Here is a 16598-nt window from a genome sequence, read left to right on the forward strand (position 1 = left end):
TATATATATATATATGTATAATAATTTTGCTTACTTAAACTATAATAATATTTTATATTTTGACATATTTTAAAAATTAATAAATTAAAATTAAAAATATATATTCCTTTTTAAAAAACTAAACTATACGAATAAAATTTTAACAATAAAAATAAACTGTGCTAACATTCCTTTTCAAATAGTTTTATATAAAATGAAAAATAAATAAACGAATTTTAAGGAGAAAAGGAAATTAGAACATTAGTTTAATTCATTAAATAAATCATTGATAAAGGTCTCAAAATAAAGAATATTTAAAAAATGATTGTATAAAAATTTAAGAATTTTTTTTGAAAGCATAAATTGTATAAATTTTAAAAAGAAAGAAGTCATAAGGAATAAAAGAAATTCCTATATGTAATTACAGCGTGATAAATTAAAATAAAAAATATAGTACCAGAATTTGATGGCAAAAAAAACTTAAAAGCGATATTTTCAACTCTCATCTTTAATTTCGGTTTCCATGTCATACATTTTTCAATAACAATTTTCTTCAAACACGAAGAACTTTTTAAGTCCAAGTAAAAATATATTCATTCCTCACCCCACTTTAGAATTATTACTAAAACCAGAATGAATTGGAAATTGTAACCGCACAATGTTTGTGCAAAGGGTGATTTATGATTAAAACCTTTCAATAAAATTGTGCAGAACTTCAAAATATGGTGATTTCTCCGCCACGAAAATTACATTAGATTTTTCTCAAGGATATACTTTGTATATAACTTGTGAAATATGAAGTAAAGGAAAATTACATTTGTTCTCTTTCAAATTTCACAATACAGAGAAATGAGAGCCTACGGAGGACAGAAGACTAAAATACATTGGTATGTTTAGTATTGACAATACAGAGAAATGAGAGCCTACAGGATATATAACCCTCAAACAATAACTAATCTATTAAGTACAAAACTTCACTCTAACATAAGGCTTATAAACAACATTAATATGTTTTGAAACATTAAACATAGGTCACGCTCATTACATCAAACAAAATTCAAATAAAAAGAATGACAAAAACCATACTCAACCTGCAACATTAAATGTAAGTGTAACTTGAAAAGCAAAACATTGTAGACAAACAATCAGAGAAATAATACGGCACACAAGCATGTGATACATAATAGAAATAAAACACATAAATAACAGTCTATCAAAATGTGATCAACAAAAATTTAGCTGCTTCACTAATATCCCAAAGTATCAGAGGGAACAGATCCAGGGATCGACATTTAGAAAAGCAACACGATATATTTAGCTTCAAGGGAACGAGTCATATGGGAACAGAACAAATCCACACAGACCAGATAGAGAAGCATTCCTTATGTTAATGTTGCAGACCGTTTGTCACATTGTCAAAGCTATACAAAAAATTCAAATAACAATACAAAATACACTTTATAAATATCTGCATATTGTTTGAAGTACGAGCCTCAGAGATCTTGGTGGATAAAAATCATCAAATGGGTGATCCCATCAAGAGTAGCAAATATTTTCTAACATCACGGGCTATCATAAAATAAAAAGTAAAATACATTATAAAATATATCTAAGAATATAACAATCCAATGTGTATAACCAATTAATAGCAGAAATGTAATCAAATAAAATACAAAGCAATGTGTTTGAACATAATGTTGTCAGTAGTAGCTGGTTGTTAAATCACATACAAAATCAGTGGGAATCCGTCTGATTTTATCATCATTCAACATCACATGTTCAAAACCCAAAGATAAATTTAAAAGTCAATTAAAAATTAAAAATAAATTAAACAAATAAGGAATTATTCAAATTCTCAAAAGATATTTATCTATCTTGTCACCAAGAAATCCTATCAAGAAATAAGGATACTCGGAGCTAAAGATAGACAACACGTATATTAAGTATATACATGTCGATTAAAATAATTTTAATATAGCCTAACGATAGATTCATTGACATACCAAATCGACGTGCAAAGAATTGCAATATTAGGCATAATCTCTAATTGAATAGAATTGAAATTAAAGAAATAATTGAAATAGTAAATGAACATATCAACCCTAATGTTGTTGGACTCAGAGAGTTGCTTTCTGTGCTCAAAGACGAAACCTTTAACAAAGATCCGTCTCATACAAGAGGTGTCAGAATAATCAAGCACTCTTCATCTTTGCCCAGACGAGAAACACAACAAATCAAATTTACGAAAGAGCTGCAGAAGGAGGAGAAGGTATTACAAACAAGGGTGTTTGGGAAAAGAGGCTTCGGTGGTTGATCGTAAGATTACACAAGGGATTGTCGTATTTATAGGCCAATTGTTAGGGTTTCAGTTTCTTTTCTTACTATGTTAACATATGGGCTTTTGCGGGCCGGGCCGAGAGCGATCACTCCTTTTGACCATTTTCTTAAGTTTCATGTCCACTATTCAGTTAAGATACTATTTGAATAAATGGGTACATGGGTTTATTACTTTTAAAAGATTAAATATATTCAAGATATTCAGAATATTAATTTTAAATATTATAAAAAATTAACATTAGTCCTTAAATCTAGTAAAAACAATTTTTTTATTTATCAATAACTGAAAAATATGAATGTGCAATTTATATTTTATTTTTCAGAAATGTATGTTAACATTTACAATTTGTAAAAAATCACTGCATGAAAAGATGTCACATGTATATTAGTTTTTTTATCATCTAAATTTTATTTAATTCTTAAGATTATTTAGTATAAGCAATCAAAGTTATTGAAATGATTATATGTTTTGATAAAATAGACCAATTAAATAATTAAATTATACATGAATTGGTAATATACTTGTATATTTGATAATAATGATAGGATTTCTTTCAATATATAATTATTATTATATAATTGAGTGATAATGTATGAAATAATATAATTCCTAATGAATAAAAGTACACAATTATGTTAATAAAAGTAATATTTAAGTGAAATATTTATGATTTGTATGACACCTCTAATTGTTTCATTAACTAATATCTATACCATGCAATGTGGGGGCTTAATTATTATCATATAATTCAGTGATAATGTTTGAAATACTTGTTATAATTCCTATGAATAAAAGTACATAATTATATTAACTAAAGTAATATTTAAGTGAATTATTTATGATTTTATGGCACCTCTAATTATTTCATTAACTAATATCTATACCATGCAATGCGAGGATTTCTCTTAAAAAAATTATTTGATGTTAATTATTTTGTTAAATATTTTATTTTATTAGACAATGTAAAATAGGAATTTATTAAATTATTAATAAATTATTTGTTAATATTTCTCATTTTTTTTGTTATAAATTATTTATGTATCATATAAATTTTAAATGATAAAATTTAATTGAATATTTTATTAATATTTGCTAATAAGTTATTGAATAAAGAAAAGAGGGAAGAAACTGAAATTTGTAATGTATTTTAAAATAATAAAAAGTATTATATTATTAAGTATTATAAAAGAATATAAGGATTAGGGATATAGGGTTTGGGTGGGCACGAAAGCTGATGAAGGGATTTCTTTGTTGTAGTGAAATGAAAGGTGAGAGTGGAGGAAATGGTTGGATGCGAAGGTCAATTGGTTCGAGAAAGTCGCAAAGTTGTGGATCATCTTCACGATTACCATCCAAATTGTGTGGTTGTGGTGAAACATTGTTGCTTTTGAAGTCAACTACTGTGAATAACAAAGGAAGAATGTTTTATAGATGTAGAAATTGGGCAGTAAGTGATTAAATCTTTCAGTTCATGTGCTGAATTTTGTATTAATCGTGTGTTATTTTGATTGCAGAGTAATTCAAGTTGTAATTACTTTGAATGACATGATGAAGGAGTTTCTGAAATTGAAAGAAGCTTTGAAAGAAAACGTGAAGAACTTGAAATGTGTTTGGAAAATGAAAAACTTGTACTGGATCTAAGGAAGAAGAACGACAAGCTGAAAAGGAAATTAGAACAAGAGAAGAAAGTTAGGAAAATGATGTTGTTGTTGTTTGTTTTGTCATGGACGTTAACAATTTTCTTTTGTATTATGTTTTTGTTGAAGATGAATTGTAATTAAGAATTATGGTTGAATAAAATGACTTGAGTTTGTCTCCAAATTCTGCTTGACTAAATTCTCCAAATAATTTACTTGTGTTGCCACTTGATGATTAACTTTTTTTCCCTTTAACATTCTACCACTGTTACTGGACTTTTGTTGTATGTTAATAAAGAAAACATTGGGAAGCATAAGAAACTAGAAGGAGACATTAATCCTTGGAGAATCAAAGATAGTTCTCTAAGTAAATGAAACAACTAGAAGTAGGCATTAAGAAACTACATAGCCTTCACGCCTAACTAAGATTAGCTGAAAACCTTCAACCTTCAGGAAATTTTCCATGCTTACAGAAGACATTAAGTCATCACTAAACATTTTTAAACAACCAATGACAGATAGTTAACACTTAATTTTTTCAGCTGTCTTCCACTTTTTACTTTTAAGAATTAAACAAAGGTAGCATTTTTAGCATTCAACTCATTTAAATTAATCATAAACAACTGCTCATGGTTCACCCACTTCCATCTCCCGGATCTGTAAATCTGAACTAAGCAGAGTTTGCCTGCTAAAATTGACTAAGCAGAGTATCTGTAAATCTGAACTTGGAATAAATAAAGTTAACTTGACATAATGCAAAGATGGAATACAACAAGAAGCAAGATATAATATGAAGTGGTCCCATACTATTAAATAAGATAAGTAAGTTAAGTGGTCCCTTACCACTGATAAAAAATATTGTAATAACAGTACTAAAATTTATTTATATTTCATTTGACAATACTTTTGTAACTCACATTTTTCTTTTGGATTTTATTAATTATTTATTACTTTTAAACACTTTTAGTATTTCATTTTACTCTTTACAAATCAAATTAATTGTATTTAAAAAATTATAATAACAATATTTAAAAATATATACACATAGACACGACAAAGACAAAGACAAATTTATTACACGTACTACAATATTACTACACACATTATGTTAACACTATAATCACACTGAAAACTATAGTTTGAATATCGACCACTTAATATGAGGTGGAAGAAATTTTTCTTCTCATGTCTCTAATGATTATATGAAAATTATTATTGAGAACAATATAATATGAAGTACAAAGACTAAAATTTATGGAGGGTATTTCACCTTGCACCTCCAACCCTTTCATCTTACACCTCCAAACTTAAAGAAAATGTCAATTTCACCCCTAATTAAAAATACATTTAATTTGTAGAAAATAAAATAAAATCTGGTCAAAGATTCTTAAACAATTTCAGTTCAGTTTTAGGGTTTTTCTCTCCTTCTTTCACTCTTTCATTGCTTGCTTTCTTCTCTCCAACACTTACACTTCCTCTTCAGGTACAGAAGCTTTCTCTTCTTAATTTCATTTCTCCTTCTTATTTTCTCTCTACACACATACATATTTTCCTTTTTAATGAAATATTATGAATTTATATTATATAAAAATTTGAGTTAATTAAATTTAATTTCAAATAAATATTTTTGTTTATAATTATTTAATAATAGTTAAAATTTGTATAATTTTTTAGAAATTTAAGTTTTTTTGTTTGTAATAATATATTATTTAATTTTATAATATATACAAATTTTTTAACAAAATAAAAACTAATACAATAAATTAAAAATTAATAATTAAATTATAAAATCATAAACTAATATAATAAATTATAAATAATATAATAAACTTAAAAATAATTTAAATAACTATAAATATGCATTTTTTATAATATAAAAATTAAACATTTAAAATGCATTTTTGATATTAACAAAATTAAATAATTATAACAAACACTGGTTTTAATAATTAACTATTTACTATATATATACACTATTATAATTACTAAAAATAAATAAATATCTTAATATATGTATATAGAATATATGTATATAGATATATAAAGTTTTAGTTAATTTTATGTTATATATTAAAATATCGCCTCTCATCTACATTTATATGTCAAGAAACAAAAAAAATTAATCATTTTAAAATAAAATAATTTATATTCTAAACAAACATATTCAATAATGCATATAAATGTTAGTAAACAATCTTTACAATTAAGTTAACAACTGGTTTTATTTAATTTTTTATAAAACAAACTTTTTAAAAAGTTGTTATAAATGGATAATGAAAAAGCAAATAACGTAAACATGCATCAAATATGAAAAATAAGCACATAATGTTGTATCGGATATGAAAAATAAGCCCATAACATCGGATATGGAAAATAAACACGTAAACATTTTAAAGAATCTTGTAAAAACGTAAATACAATGTCGATTTTTTTTTTCATCCGATGTCGATATCTGATGTTTTTCATCGAATGTCTTTTCATCAAATATGAATATCCAATGTACTCTTTATCGCATATCCAAATCCAATAATATAAATTCATGCATCGAAATAGAATTTTTAAAAAACTACAACGACAATGTGAAGCACTAACATAGCACTACCACCTGTCTTCAACCTTAACGTTCAACCTGCCTCCAACACCTCCAAGCCAAAAACTCTCTCAAATTTCTCAAAATTTAACGAAAGAGGATGAAAAGAAATGAAATAAAACACTCGAAAAGGTAAAATTGAGTACAAGTGTTTGAAACTATATATTTAACTTTCAAACCTTCATTCAATTCACTCACAACTCTTTCTACGCTTCATTTAATTCATGTATAGAATTCCTCAACAAAAAGAATTAATGTAAACTATCTTATTAATTAGAGAGTATTTATGGAAATTGGAAGTGCATGTGAAAGGATTGGAAGTGGAGGATGAAACACCACATCAAATCTATCGGTATTCATTGCCGTACGAGGTGGGTTACATGCTAATTCTAGTTTCAAAGGATTTTCCAACAAAGAACTTCAATTACTTACTACTTTCCCTAAGAAGGAAGAAAATTGGAAACCATGGAAGCAGGAAAACAATCCAAGGCGTTAATGAAAAAATAAGTTGATGCCAAACTTTCCCTTTAGCTAATATTTTTAGTGTATTTTCTAAAAATTAGCTAGATAGGGAGTTTTACAATTACATAAAAATTTCAAATATATTATATTTAAATTACTTATTATTTCAAAATTTTTAACTTTTTAAATATTTTATTTAAATAAGAAAAATTCAAAGTTTTATGTATAGTATCATATGTAGGACGAAAGGTTGGCATCCAAGACTGATCGGTCTATCTATTGTAGTAGCGCTCTCGTCAACCAGGTCAAACCGGGACAACGCTCGTCAGCCAGGTCAAACCGGGACAGCGCTCAGGTCAAACTAGGACAACGCTCAGGTCAAACCAGGTAAAATGATGTTGGGCCACACTTGGGCCAACATTTAAGTTATTGGACTAATATTCCAGCAGAGGATAAAATAATCAAAGATATCTGATTAAAGATATTCATAAAGCTGTTTATGAGCAACCGACCAGTTTTTAAAGTAAATCTGTTTAAGGTAAGTCTGTTTATATTTTATTAGGCCTGTGATAACCTATAAATACAGGGCCAAGGCTAAAAGCTTCTTTTTACGCTCCACTCACGTTCTACTCATGTTCAACTCATACTCCGAAATACTCAATAGTGATAATCATTCACTGAATATTCAATTAAGAGCCAAAGCTCTTCAAATCACACGCCTAACTTAAGCGTCAGAGTGCCTTTTGCAGGTACTCTCCCCCTCTGTCAAGAAGACGACCAAACGGTCAAGATTGAAGTCCACTGAACGACCATTACCGAAGGCAACCGAACGGTCCAGACTAAAGGAAGGCAAGCGGCTCATGCGATCCAGGCGTTCGAAAACAGGAAAGATACGTTAGAAAAGGTTAGTCTCTCGGTCCTACAAATCCACCGAAACATTTTATAATTTTAATATTTTTTTGAATAAATTTTTTAATTATCACCAGATAAAAAACTATTAAATAAAAGTTAAATACTTCAACCTTCTGAAAACAATCACTAAAAAGTTCAATTGAAAATTTTTGGTTGAATTCTACTGAAATAATCTTAAAAATATTAACTATAAAATGATTAATTATAACCTGAACCAATAAATTATAACCTACCAGAGTTAAAAAAGACATCCTTTTTAACATAAAAAAAATCCTAACAGATATCACTAAAAGAATAATTATGTGAATATTAATTAAAAAATGCTAATTACTATTTAGGATAGATTATTTTGATCAATGTTGAAAGAAAGCACTAAAAATTATATAAATCAATGTTAATAAAAATAACCATGTTTAATGTCAAAAAGTAAACATTCTTAATGTTAAAAAGAAAAAAATCTTAAGGTTTAATGTCACCATAAGTCTCTCTTTTTGTCCAAAATCTTAAATAGATCCTTTTTCTTTTCGGCGTATCAATTGAGTCCTTTTTATTGTTAATTTGATTCAATTAGAGGTCTGCCGTCAAATTCAGCAAATGTGTAATGACATGTGGCATTAAAATTGATTTTTGTTTTAAAAAAAATTAAGGAGAGAGGTGATATCAAATGGAGTGAAGGGCAAAGGTGGAAAAATTAAAAATTTTTGGACCTAGGCAAGCTTGAAACTCACAGAAGCAGCAACTGACTTCCATCTCTTGCAGACAGAAGTATGGCGAAAGAAGGAGGAAGTTGGTAGCCATGAAAGCACCCTCTCTAAGAGATCTTCATTAAGGTCATCCAGAGGAAAGCCATTCAAGTGTAAAAAGTCTTCATTTTCTAGAGACTTTCTTTTCCAACTGTGTTCCTTTGGCCAAAAATTTGGAGTAAACAACTGCAGAAACAACAATAGTGTTAAGACGTTATCAAAAAATCAATCTTTTCACTTTAATAGCTTTTTATCAATCATAAACACCAATTGATGTGAATTAAGACTTTCAACTTAAATGGGTAACGACAAAAGTTGTTTATCTGCACCCAAAAAGATCAAAACTTTCCCTATCTTTCTCCAACCCCTGAATTTGCAAGGCTCGTTCTTGAATTTTGATAAGTTGAAACCCGTCCCGCACCCGCTCCACTCATAAAAAGAAAAAGCTCACAAGCTATACTTTAGAAACAAACATGAAACTAGAGACTTCAAAATCCAAAGAAATTTTCCTCTTTTCCCTTTCCGACTAACTCTATTAGCAGAAATCCACGTACAAGAAAAGAAAATGGTAGAAAGAGTCACTCTAGACATTAGAAGAAGGGGTGAGTAAGCAGCAAAGAGCAGAAGAATAAAAAATCAAGGGTTTTCTCCTTCTACCACCGCATATGCAATGGGCAATCGAACATACAACGCGATTTTTCCCCTTCACATGAACAGTAATAATAACAACCTTTTCCCCAATATTTTCCCCAATTAAAGGTGACAGCCCTAAAAATTTTTAATTTTTCCACCATATCCTCGTTGTCGGAATCCAACACAACCGACCCGGAGCTCCTCTTCAAGCTCTCGCTACGTGTCGCCATTGACGAGCTCTCCAAGCTCTCCAGCTTCCCTTCCAAGCTCCGTGCCAAACTACACACAGAAGCCCTAAAATTTTTAAATTTTTCCACCTTTGCCCTTCTCTCCATCTGATATCACCTCTCTCCTTGATTTTTTTTAAAACAAAAATCAATTTTAATGCCACATGTCATTACACATTTAAGTGAGTATGCCACATTACCAACTATTAAACGGCCGTTTGCTGAATTTGACGGCAGACCTCTAATTGAATCAAATTAACAATAAAAAGGACTCAATTGATACGCCAAAAAGAAAAGTGATCTATTTAAGATTTTGGACAAAAAGAAGGACTTATGGTGACATTAAACCAAATCTTAACAAACATTTATCAAACAAAAAATTATTGTTATCAAAATGGGTCATCTAGTCCAACTTGACTTGACTCACCATAGATTGATTACTTAGTGAACATACTCAATCCGACTCATTTATTAGTAAGCTGAAAAAAATTTAAACTCGGTTTAACCACCACGGGTTGGTAGATTAAACTCATTTAATTATAATTTTTTTTCAACTAAAAAAATAACAATATTTCTAATTCAAATCTAAATAAAGGAGAATAGTCTTAAATTATATTTATAACCAATCAAACATAAGATTTCATTCACACAAAACAAAGTTACCACAAAATATTCTCAACAAAATATTTTAATAACTTCATAACAATTCAAATTTGTTTTTGTATAAAATTAAATTACTAAGTATAAATTTATGAATATTTCATATTACCTAATTATTCTATACAAAAATAATTTCACGCGAACCTCAGTTTCAATATTTTATAAAATAACTAATTCAACAAAAAATACTTATTAAAAAAATTAAATGAGTTGGTAAGTCAACTCAGCTTACGGGTTTAACCCAAGTAAATCAAATTCTCAATTAAAATTGGTTCGTATAAAAAAAAATTCAACTCAATCTATCCAAACTCATGGTGGACGAGGTTAGTTCACAATTCTAAAAATCGACTTTAAAGTTAAGACAAAAAGAAAGAATAAATATGAGAAATACATGAATTTCAAAATAAATAAAATAAAAGAACAACTTTCAAATCCCTCTCATAAATTATGAGAAACTTACTTTTTTTCTCAACGTATTTATCAAAACAAAATATTTTATTTAATAATTTCAAATTTTTTATAATAATAAATTTGCCTTTTAAAATCCATAAAAATACTATATTTAACATAATCATATAAACTTCGGAGAAAGACAAATTCATCAAAATACTCCATCTAAGATAATAATTTAAACTTTGGTGAAAGACGAGCAAGACGGTAAAACTACAGAGATGGACAAGTGGAGAATGAATTCCCTACAGTTGGCAGTAGAGTAGAGCTCTGGTTTAGCTGTTAACTTTTAGAAACTGCACGTAAGCAGAACATTCCCTTAAAGGTAGAGATGGGGGAATAAAGAACTGGTCAATGTCGCTGACAACTCCAAATAATCAAAAACATTGAAAGAAAATATGTTCAAGTAAATTTTACATTAAGTAAACGAGATCTGCCATAATTATTTAGAGACAGTTCATATAGAAGTAAACCAAAGAGCTGATATTTTGGTTTGATCATTCCCTTCAATGATAGACTATTATTGATTTTATTCCTCGTACTATTTCTCTATCATTGATAGCTGACCCCGCCAGTGTATCCCAACAAAAGATCATTTCACATCCATATCTAAAACAGCCAACAAGAATTCATTTATGGCACTTAGATATGTTATGTGGTCAAACAATTCCTTCGAAGTCAAACTAATAGATGACATTTTGTAGTAGCATTGAGCACAATATATTGCAAATCGCAGAACTTTGGAGGTGTTGAAACCCCTGATTGCCAATTTTACAGAACTACTTCCACATCTCTTGTTTAATTGATAACCACAATAAAAGCTACATGAGAGAATCAGTCAAATGTGTTGCACCCCACAGGATGCCAATTTTACAGAACTATTTCCATATCGTTCCACTGATATCCACAATTAAAGGCTGCATGAGAGAATAAACCCACCAGAGGGAAGAACTTTTTCAACACAAAGGTTCCACCATCTCTTCTCCTATTTAATCATCATCAAGAGTTGCATATATGCCATAATTAAAGTATTTCACACATTACAGAAATGAAAACATTATACCTCTTATCCTTAAAAGCTGTTTGTTCACCAGTATCATAAGGTACAGAAAATCTAAATAGATGTCGGTGTCTATACAGCCTATGCATAAAACATGTTACATATCCTACACAACAAACTGATATGAGTAATTTTACCTCTTCAATAAAACTAGGCTCAGAAACGAGACAAATAAATTGATCCTCAAATAAAGACAGTCAACTAAATGGAAATAACATACCATAAACCTACCCTGATTACCAGCTAAATAGTTGCTAGTATTCCATGCCTTATTTAGGAAGAAGATTCAACCATTTTGTTCACATCCTCCAAAAGCCCTTTCATCTCACTCTCTAATTTTGTCTTGATATCAGATGATTTAGCATCCGATGCTTCTAGAATTAAGGTGAGACCCTGAAGTTTCTGCTTTATGTAGTTCAATTTGGATGCTTCACTACCTGGTGACAGTGAAGTAGATGGCTTGGCTGGAGTTTTTTCTTTCTTCTTCGTTGAAGAAGCTTTGGACTTAGATTTTTCAGACTTGGAACCAGAAGAAAGATACTGGAGTCTGAAAGTGGCCTTGGAAGAGCCGAAGGGGTTCATGTTCAGTGAATCGCTTAAGGCCTTTTCAGCATCAGAGGCTTTCAGGAAGAACACTTGAGCAGTGTAATCACTAGAAAACAAAGCTGTTTCTGCTTCATTCAGAGCACCAAACTTACTATACAGTGCAACAAGATCCGATTTTGAAGGCACAGAGGATCCTGGCTCAAATGAGGCAAAAAGGGTAGCAGCGCCTGAAGCATTTTTATCAGTCCCCTTCTTGCCAGCCTTAGGTGTAGCAGATTCCTTCTCTTTAGGAAAACCTGAAGTTGTCTCATTCTTTCTTCTTCGTTTCTTTGGCTCTGAATCTTTATTAGCTGATTTATGATCAGATTGTATTTGATCTTTCCCCCGCATTCCGATATCAGATTCTGGCTTCTTTCTCTTCTTGCCAGGCTTAAGCTTCTTGTATACTTTGTAGTTGGATCCTTGGAAAAATATGCAGCTTCTGTAGATAAAAATAAAATCCGCAAGTCTTTCAAGAGAATTGGTATCCGTAGGAATTTGTTGATTAATAGCTGCACAACGAACTTCATGTAGTACTTCCTCCAATGGAACCTGGACTTTTGTTGTATCAATAGTCTTGTTCTCATCGTATTTTGATGTTTGGTAATTTGAGCTATCGGGATGGTCATGTTCTATTGCAAGTTCCTTAGAAAATTTATCCTGAAATGGCTCACCATTCAACTTCCAAGGTACAGGGGACTCGAGAAGTTTGTCAGAAGCTGTGGTCATTGGCTCTGATACCTGATCTTTGCCAGAAACTTTAGGGGATTCTGTTTCAATCTCTCCTTTCCTCTGGTCTCTGGTTGGAATAGTGAAAGGAGGGGATAAGTACTTGCTTTTCTTCCTTTCTCTTGGCAGAGAACCCTTCTCACTGCTTCCTTTGGCCTTCCCTTCTTGATCAGTTTCCTTTTGGCTTGCACTACTACTAGCTTTTCCAATACCAAAAAGCTTGTTCTTTTTCCTCAACTGCGCTAAAGCTCCATCGTCACTGGTCTCCTTGCCCCAGCTATAACCATCATTGTCGGCACCTGCCATATTTTTATCAGTATTTGGGAACAACTCTTTTTTCTTCTTCATAGGTTTAGATACCATTGTATCCTCAGTGCCTTTCCTCTTCTTTCGAACAGTCACTTTGTGAGTTGCATCTCCCTCCTTATTCTTGGCACTGACATCTTTGTCCTCTCCCATAATTTCAGCAATGCTTTTCTGCTTAATCCTATGGTTCAACCTATTTCCTGAAATCCCAAGTGGATTCAATCCACCAGATTTTGGGCTCAATGGCACGGTAGAGTAGTCCTCTTCAAATGGTCCATGGACAGGTACTTCCACTGCACCCTCACTGCTGCCTACATTATTGTCCTCTACACTATCTTCAAGTCCAGGAATTGGCTGGGGTGCCTGATACATAGGTAATCTATAACCTCCTCTTGATAGATAAAAGGCTGAAAGCCTAGCCTTCAATATTTCCAGCTCCAGAACATTAGCAACGGAAATAATTTCTGCAATTTGTTTCACTCGAGAAAGTAATTCTGCCGGATCAACGAGAACATCGGAAAGTTTCTCTGTACCATTTTCAGGTATAAGAATTCTCTCTTTGACACCAGAATTGCCTGCCAGTGGCCGAGAAAATTCAGTTTCTTTCGCAGCAAATAAAGAACTCATCTTCAATTCCAAAAGCCTTCCAACCTCATTTACAGCTTCCTGTACAGCATTGATAAAAGCCCGGGAGGCACTCTGCTTCACCATATCCTCAATGTTCTCCTCAAATGGCTTCAATTGAGAAGGATGGCACCAAGCAAAGGTTCCATCTCCAAAATACGCCACAAGAATTCTATTCTTTTGTCTCAGCTTCAAAGCTAAATCAGAAGCATCAGAAGGGTCATAAATCCTGCCAGGCCACCAGGGATGACTCTTCACTTTCCCCCAAACAAAATCTCCAATAGAATACCCACCACATCCTTCACCACCCAAATCTTCCATTTCCACATCCTTGTTTTCACTTATATCAGCAATTTGAACATCTACAGACAAAGTTTTCCCAATTTGATCATCCTCACTCTCAATTTTGGTCAGATCTCTCCCACCTTCCATTCCAACCTCAAAAGAACCGTTCTCAATGTTCAACTTCCTAGTACTATCACTCTCACCACCATGAGAAAACATCAAGTTCCTACCACTCTCTCTCATTTTCAACAAAGAGGAGACCCCATTCATCTCAGAATCAGCCAAACCTTGGCAGCCATCCTCCCTTTCTCTCTCCGAAAAACCCATCTCATCCGAAAACTTGGTCTCGGAGACCCTGTCCTTCACCACTTCAACACCCCCACCATCCCTCAAACCTTGGTTTCCTTGGCCAATGAAACCAACCCCGTTTTCTGAGGTCCCATTTTTCAAAGCACACAGAGCTTCCCTGAGCTCATTCTTATCAATCTCTGGAGAAGGCGATGAACACCCAGATGGTACCTTTGATGGAGCCTCCACCGTACCCATCAAACAAGAAAATTCGTTTCTCAAAATTCAACCTAGGCTGCGAGTAAAAGCAAGAAAATTAACTCATCCTAGGGTTTTGTCGAGGTTCCATGAATGAAACAAAGTATAAAGAGGGAGAAAAAAATAATCAGAATATGGGGATTTAAAATATTACCAATAATTAAAAAAAAAATTGATACTAATATAATAAAAAATCATATGTGCCAAAAGGAATCAATTTATCAGTGAACACAATAATAAAAGAGAAAACGATGCAACAATACCTGTAGAGCCAAGAATACTAGAGTCCCGGTGAAGCTTACTTTGTGTGCGAAGGAACCCTCAAATCAAAACCATTGACTTGAGAATCTGATCGGATTGACATACAAGAACAAGGATGTGAATTTAAGACAACACATAAATATTAACTTTTGTTTTTATTTTTCATATTATTATATTGTTAATCTTAGTAGAAATTGAAGCAATCTCAGTCAGGTCACGGAGAGGGAGATAGAAAGCAAAATCTGGACCGTTGATTTGCATAGATAATAGATCTTCTCATTTCTCTTATTTTTGTTATTACAGCTAAGCTTGTCAGGCGGTGGAAAGTGAAACTGACTTTACGATATTTTACATTTTAACGTTATTAAGGGATAACTCCTAATTGTTCGAGTAAGAGATACTTCCTACTTTCATCCTATAATTATCTATCTGTTTTTTCTTTCCAATACTTAATATTTATTTTAAAATAATTAAAACATTTTTTGGATTCAATAAAAGAATGTAAAAACTTGAGATTGGCTTGAATATGGCAAAATCGAATAAGTGTGCGTTGTAGCGGACAGTGATGCTGCATACTGGTAGTTCGAAGCTGAATAAAAATAAATTGCTCAGAAAAGAAAAGATTCTAGAAAAGAAGTTCGACTGACACGTGTGTTTCGTATGTTTGCAGACAACTTTTATGTTACCTTTTTGTTTTGAGTCAGGAAAATAATAAATTTATTACATAAACATTTTTAGAATTTTCAATTTAGATAAATAAAACATATAACAACGAGACTTAAATTAAAATTATATAAAAAGAAATTATATGTATAATATTATAATTACAGGAATATATTATATTAATTTTGAAAAAAAATATTTTCAAAATTTAACATACAAAAAATCGTATATATTTTATATTTTATTGTGACATTTTGAGAAATTATAAAAGATAAGCTTTATAAATTTTAAAATAATTATCTTTTCCAAGGTTAAGAATATCGATTAAACATTAAAAAGAGTTAGCTAAAATAACCATATAAAAAAAATTGAACCTAATAATAAAATTAAAGCAACAACTTTCAACTTCTTGTCCTTTGTTTTTAGTTGGCATATAATGTCGATTTATCTATTAGGAGTGAGTTACATTTAGCTTCTAATATACACTAATATAATGGTACTAACATATATGTATTTTAAATTAGTTGTTACTTGGAACATATTTTGTGAGAGGGTTTGAGCATGTGTTCTACTTTAATATTTGTTTATTTTTTCTGATAAAAAAATTACATATATGCATGATAATATACAATTATAAAAGTAATCAAAATATTTAAATTTTTAAATTCAATCGTAATTATCTAAATCTATATTATTTTAAATTCATTTAATTGTATTATTCTCAAATTCAAATCCATATTTTGAATTTTAAGTTCAAAATATATTATTGAATTTTGATGGATTATTGAACAATTTTTTAGATTTAAAATTTAAAATTAAAGTGTGTTCAAGTTGAGCCAAATCAGTTTGAAATCTAGGCCTATTTAAGTTGGTCAAAGCCAAAGAGCAAATTGAGTTAGGCTAAGTTC

At 30.7% G+C, this 16598-nt stretch overlaps 1 protein-coding gene and 3 non-coding genes across 6 annotated transcripts; all 4 read right to left on the bottom strand.

Moving 5' to 3' along the window:
• Positions 1–1468: 1468 nt before the first annotated feature.
• On the bottom strand, positions 1469–1550 carry LOC124833979 (small nucleolar RNA SNORD24). The gene has a single exon (XR_007028446.1). It is a non-coding gene; the product is annotated as a small nucleolar RNA SNORD24 (small nucleolar RNA).
• Positions 1551–1674: 124 nt separating this feature from the next.
• On the bottom strand, positions 1675–1750 carry LOC124833980 (small nucleolar RNA R12). The gene has a single exon (XR_007028447.1). It is a non-coding gene; the product is annotated as a small nucleolar RNA R12 (small nucleolar RNA).
• Positions 1751–2093: 343 nt separating this feature from the next.
• Positions 2094–2193, bottom strand: LOC124833981 (small nucleolar RNA snoR1). The gene has a single exon (XR_007028448.1). It is a non-coding gene; the product is annotated as a small nucleolar RNA snoR1 (small nucleolar RNA).
• Positions 2194–11676: 9483 nt separating this feature from the next.
• On the bottom strand, positions 11677–15208 carry LOC124833978 (PWWP domain-containing protein 6-like). 3 transcript variants are annotated; one of them, XM_047308558.2, is made up of 2 exons: positions 15030–15208; positions 11677–14798 (listed from the first exon to the last, which is right to left on the bottom strand). In XM_047308558.2, the coding sequence occupies exon 2, from the start codon at positions 14764–14766 to the stop codon at positions 11965–11967; it is 2802 nt and encodes a 933-aa protein (XP_047164514.2). In that variant the 5' UTR covers positions 14767–14798; positions 15030–15208; the 3' UTR covers positions 11677–11964. The 3 variants fall into 3 exon arrangements, with proteins under 3 accessions (XP_047164514.2, XP_047164512.2, XP_047164513.2); XM_047308556.2 differs by having other exon boundaries at positions 11677–14803; positions 15030–15207; XM_047308557.2 differs by having other exon boundaries at positions 11677–14834; positions 15030–15207.
• Between the last annotated feature and the right edge of the window lie 1390 nt (positions 15209–16598).

Source organism: Vigna umbellata, chromosome 5 (genome assembly GCF_029865625.1).
Source record: "Vigna umbellata cultivar VRB3 chromosome 5, Vumbellata_1.0, whole genome shotgun sequence".
NCBI lineage: Eukaryota > Viridiplantae > Streptophyta > Magnoliopsida > Fabales > Fabaceae > Vigna > Vigna umbellata.

Bases quoted from the DNA above. Each gene is read 5' to 3' on its own strand.
- LOC124833978 (XM_047308558.2), bottom strand. From the start codon at position 14,766: ATGGGTACGGTGGAGGCTCCATCAAAGGTACCATCTGGGTGTTCATCG.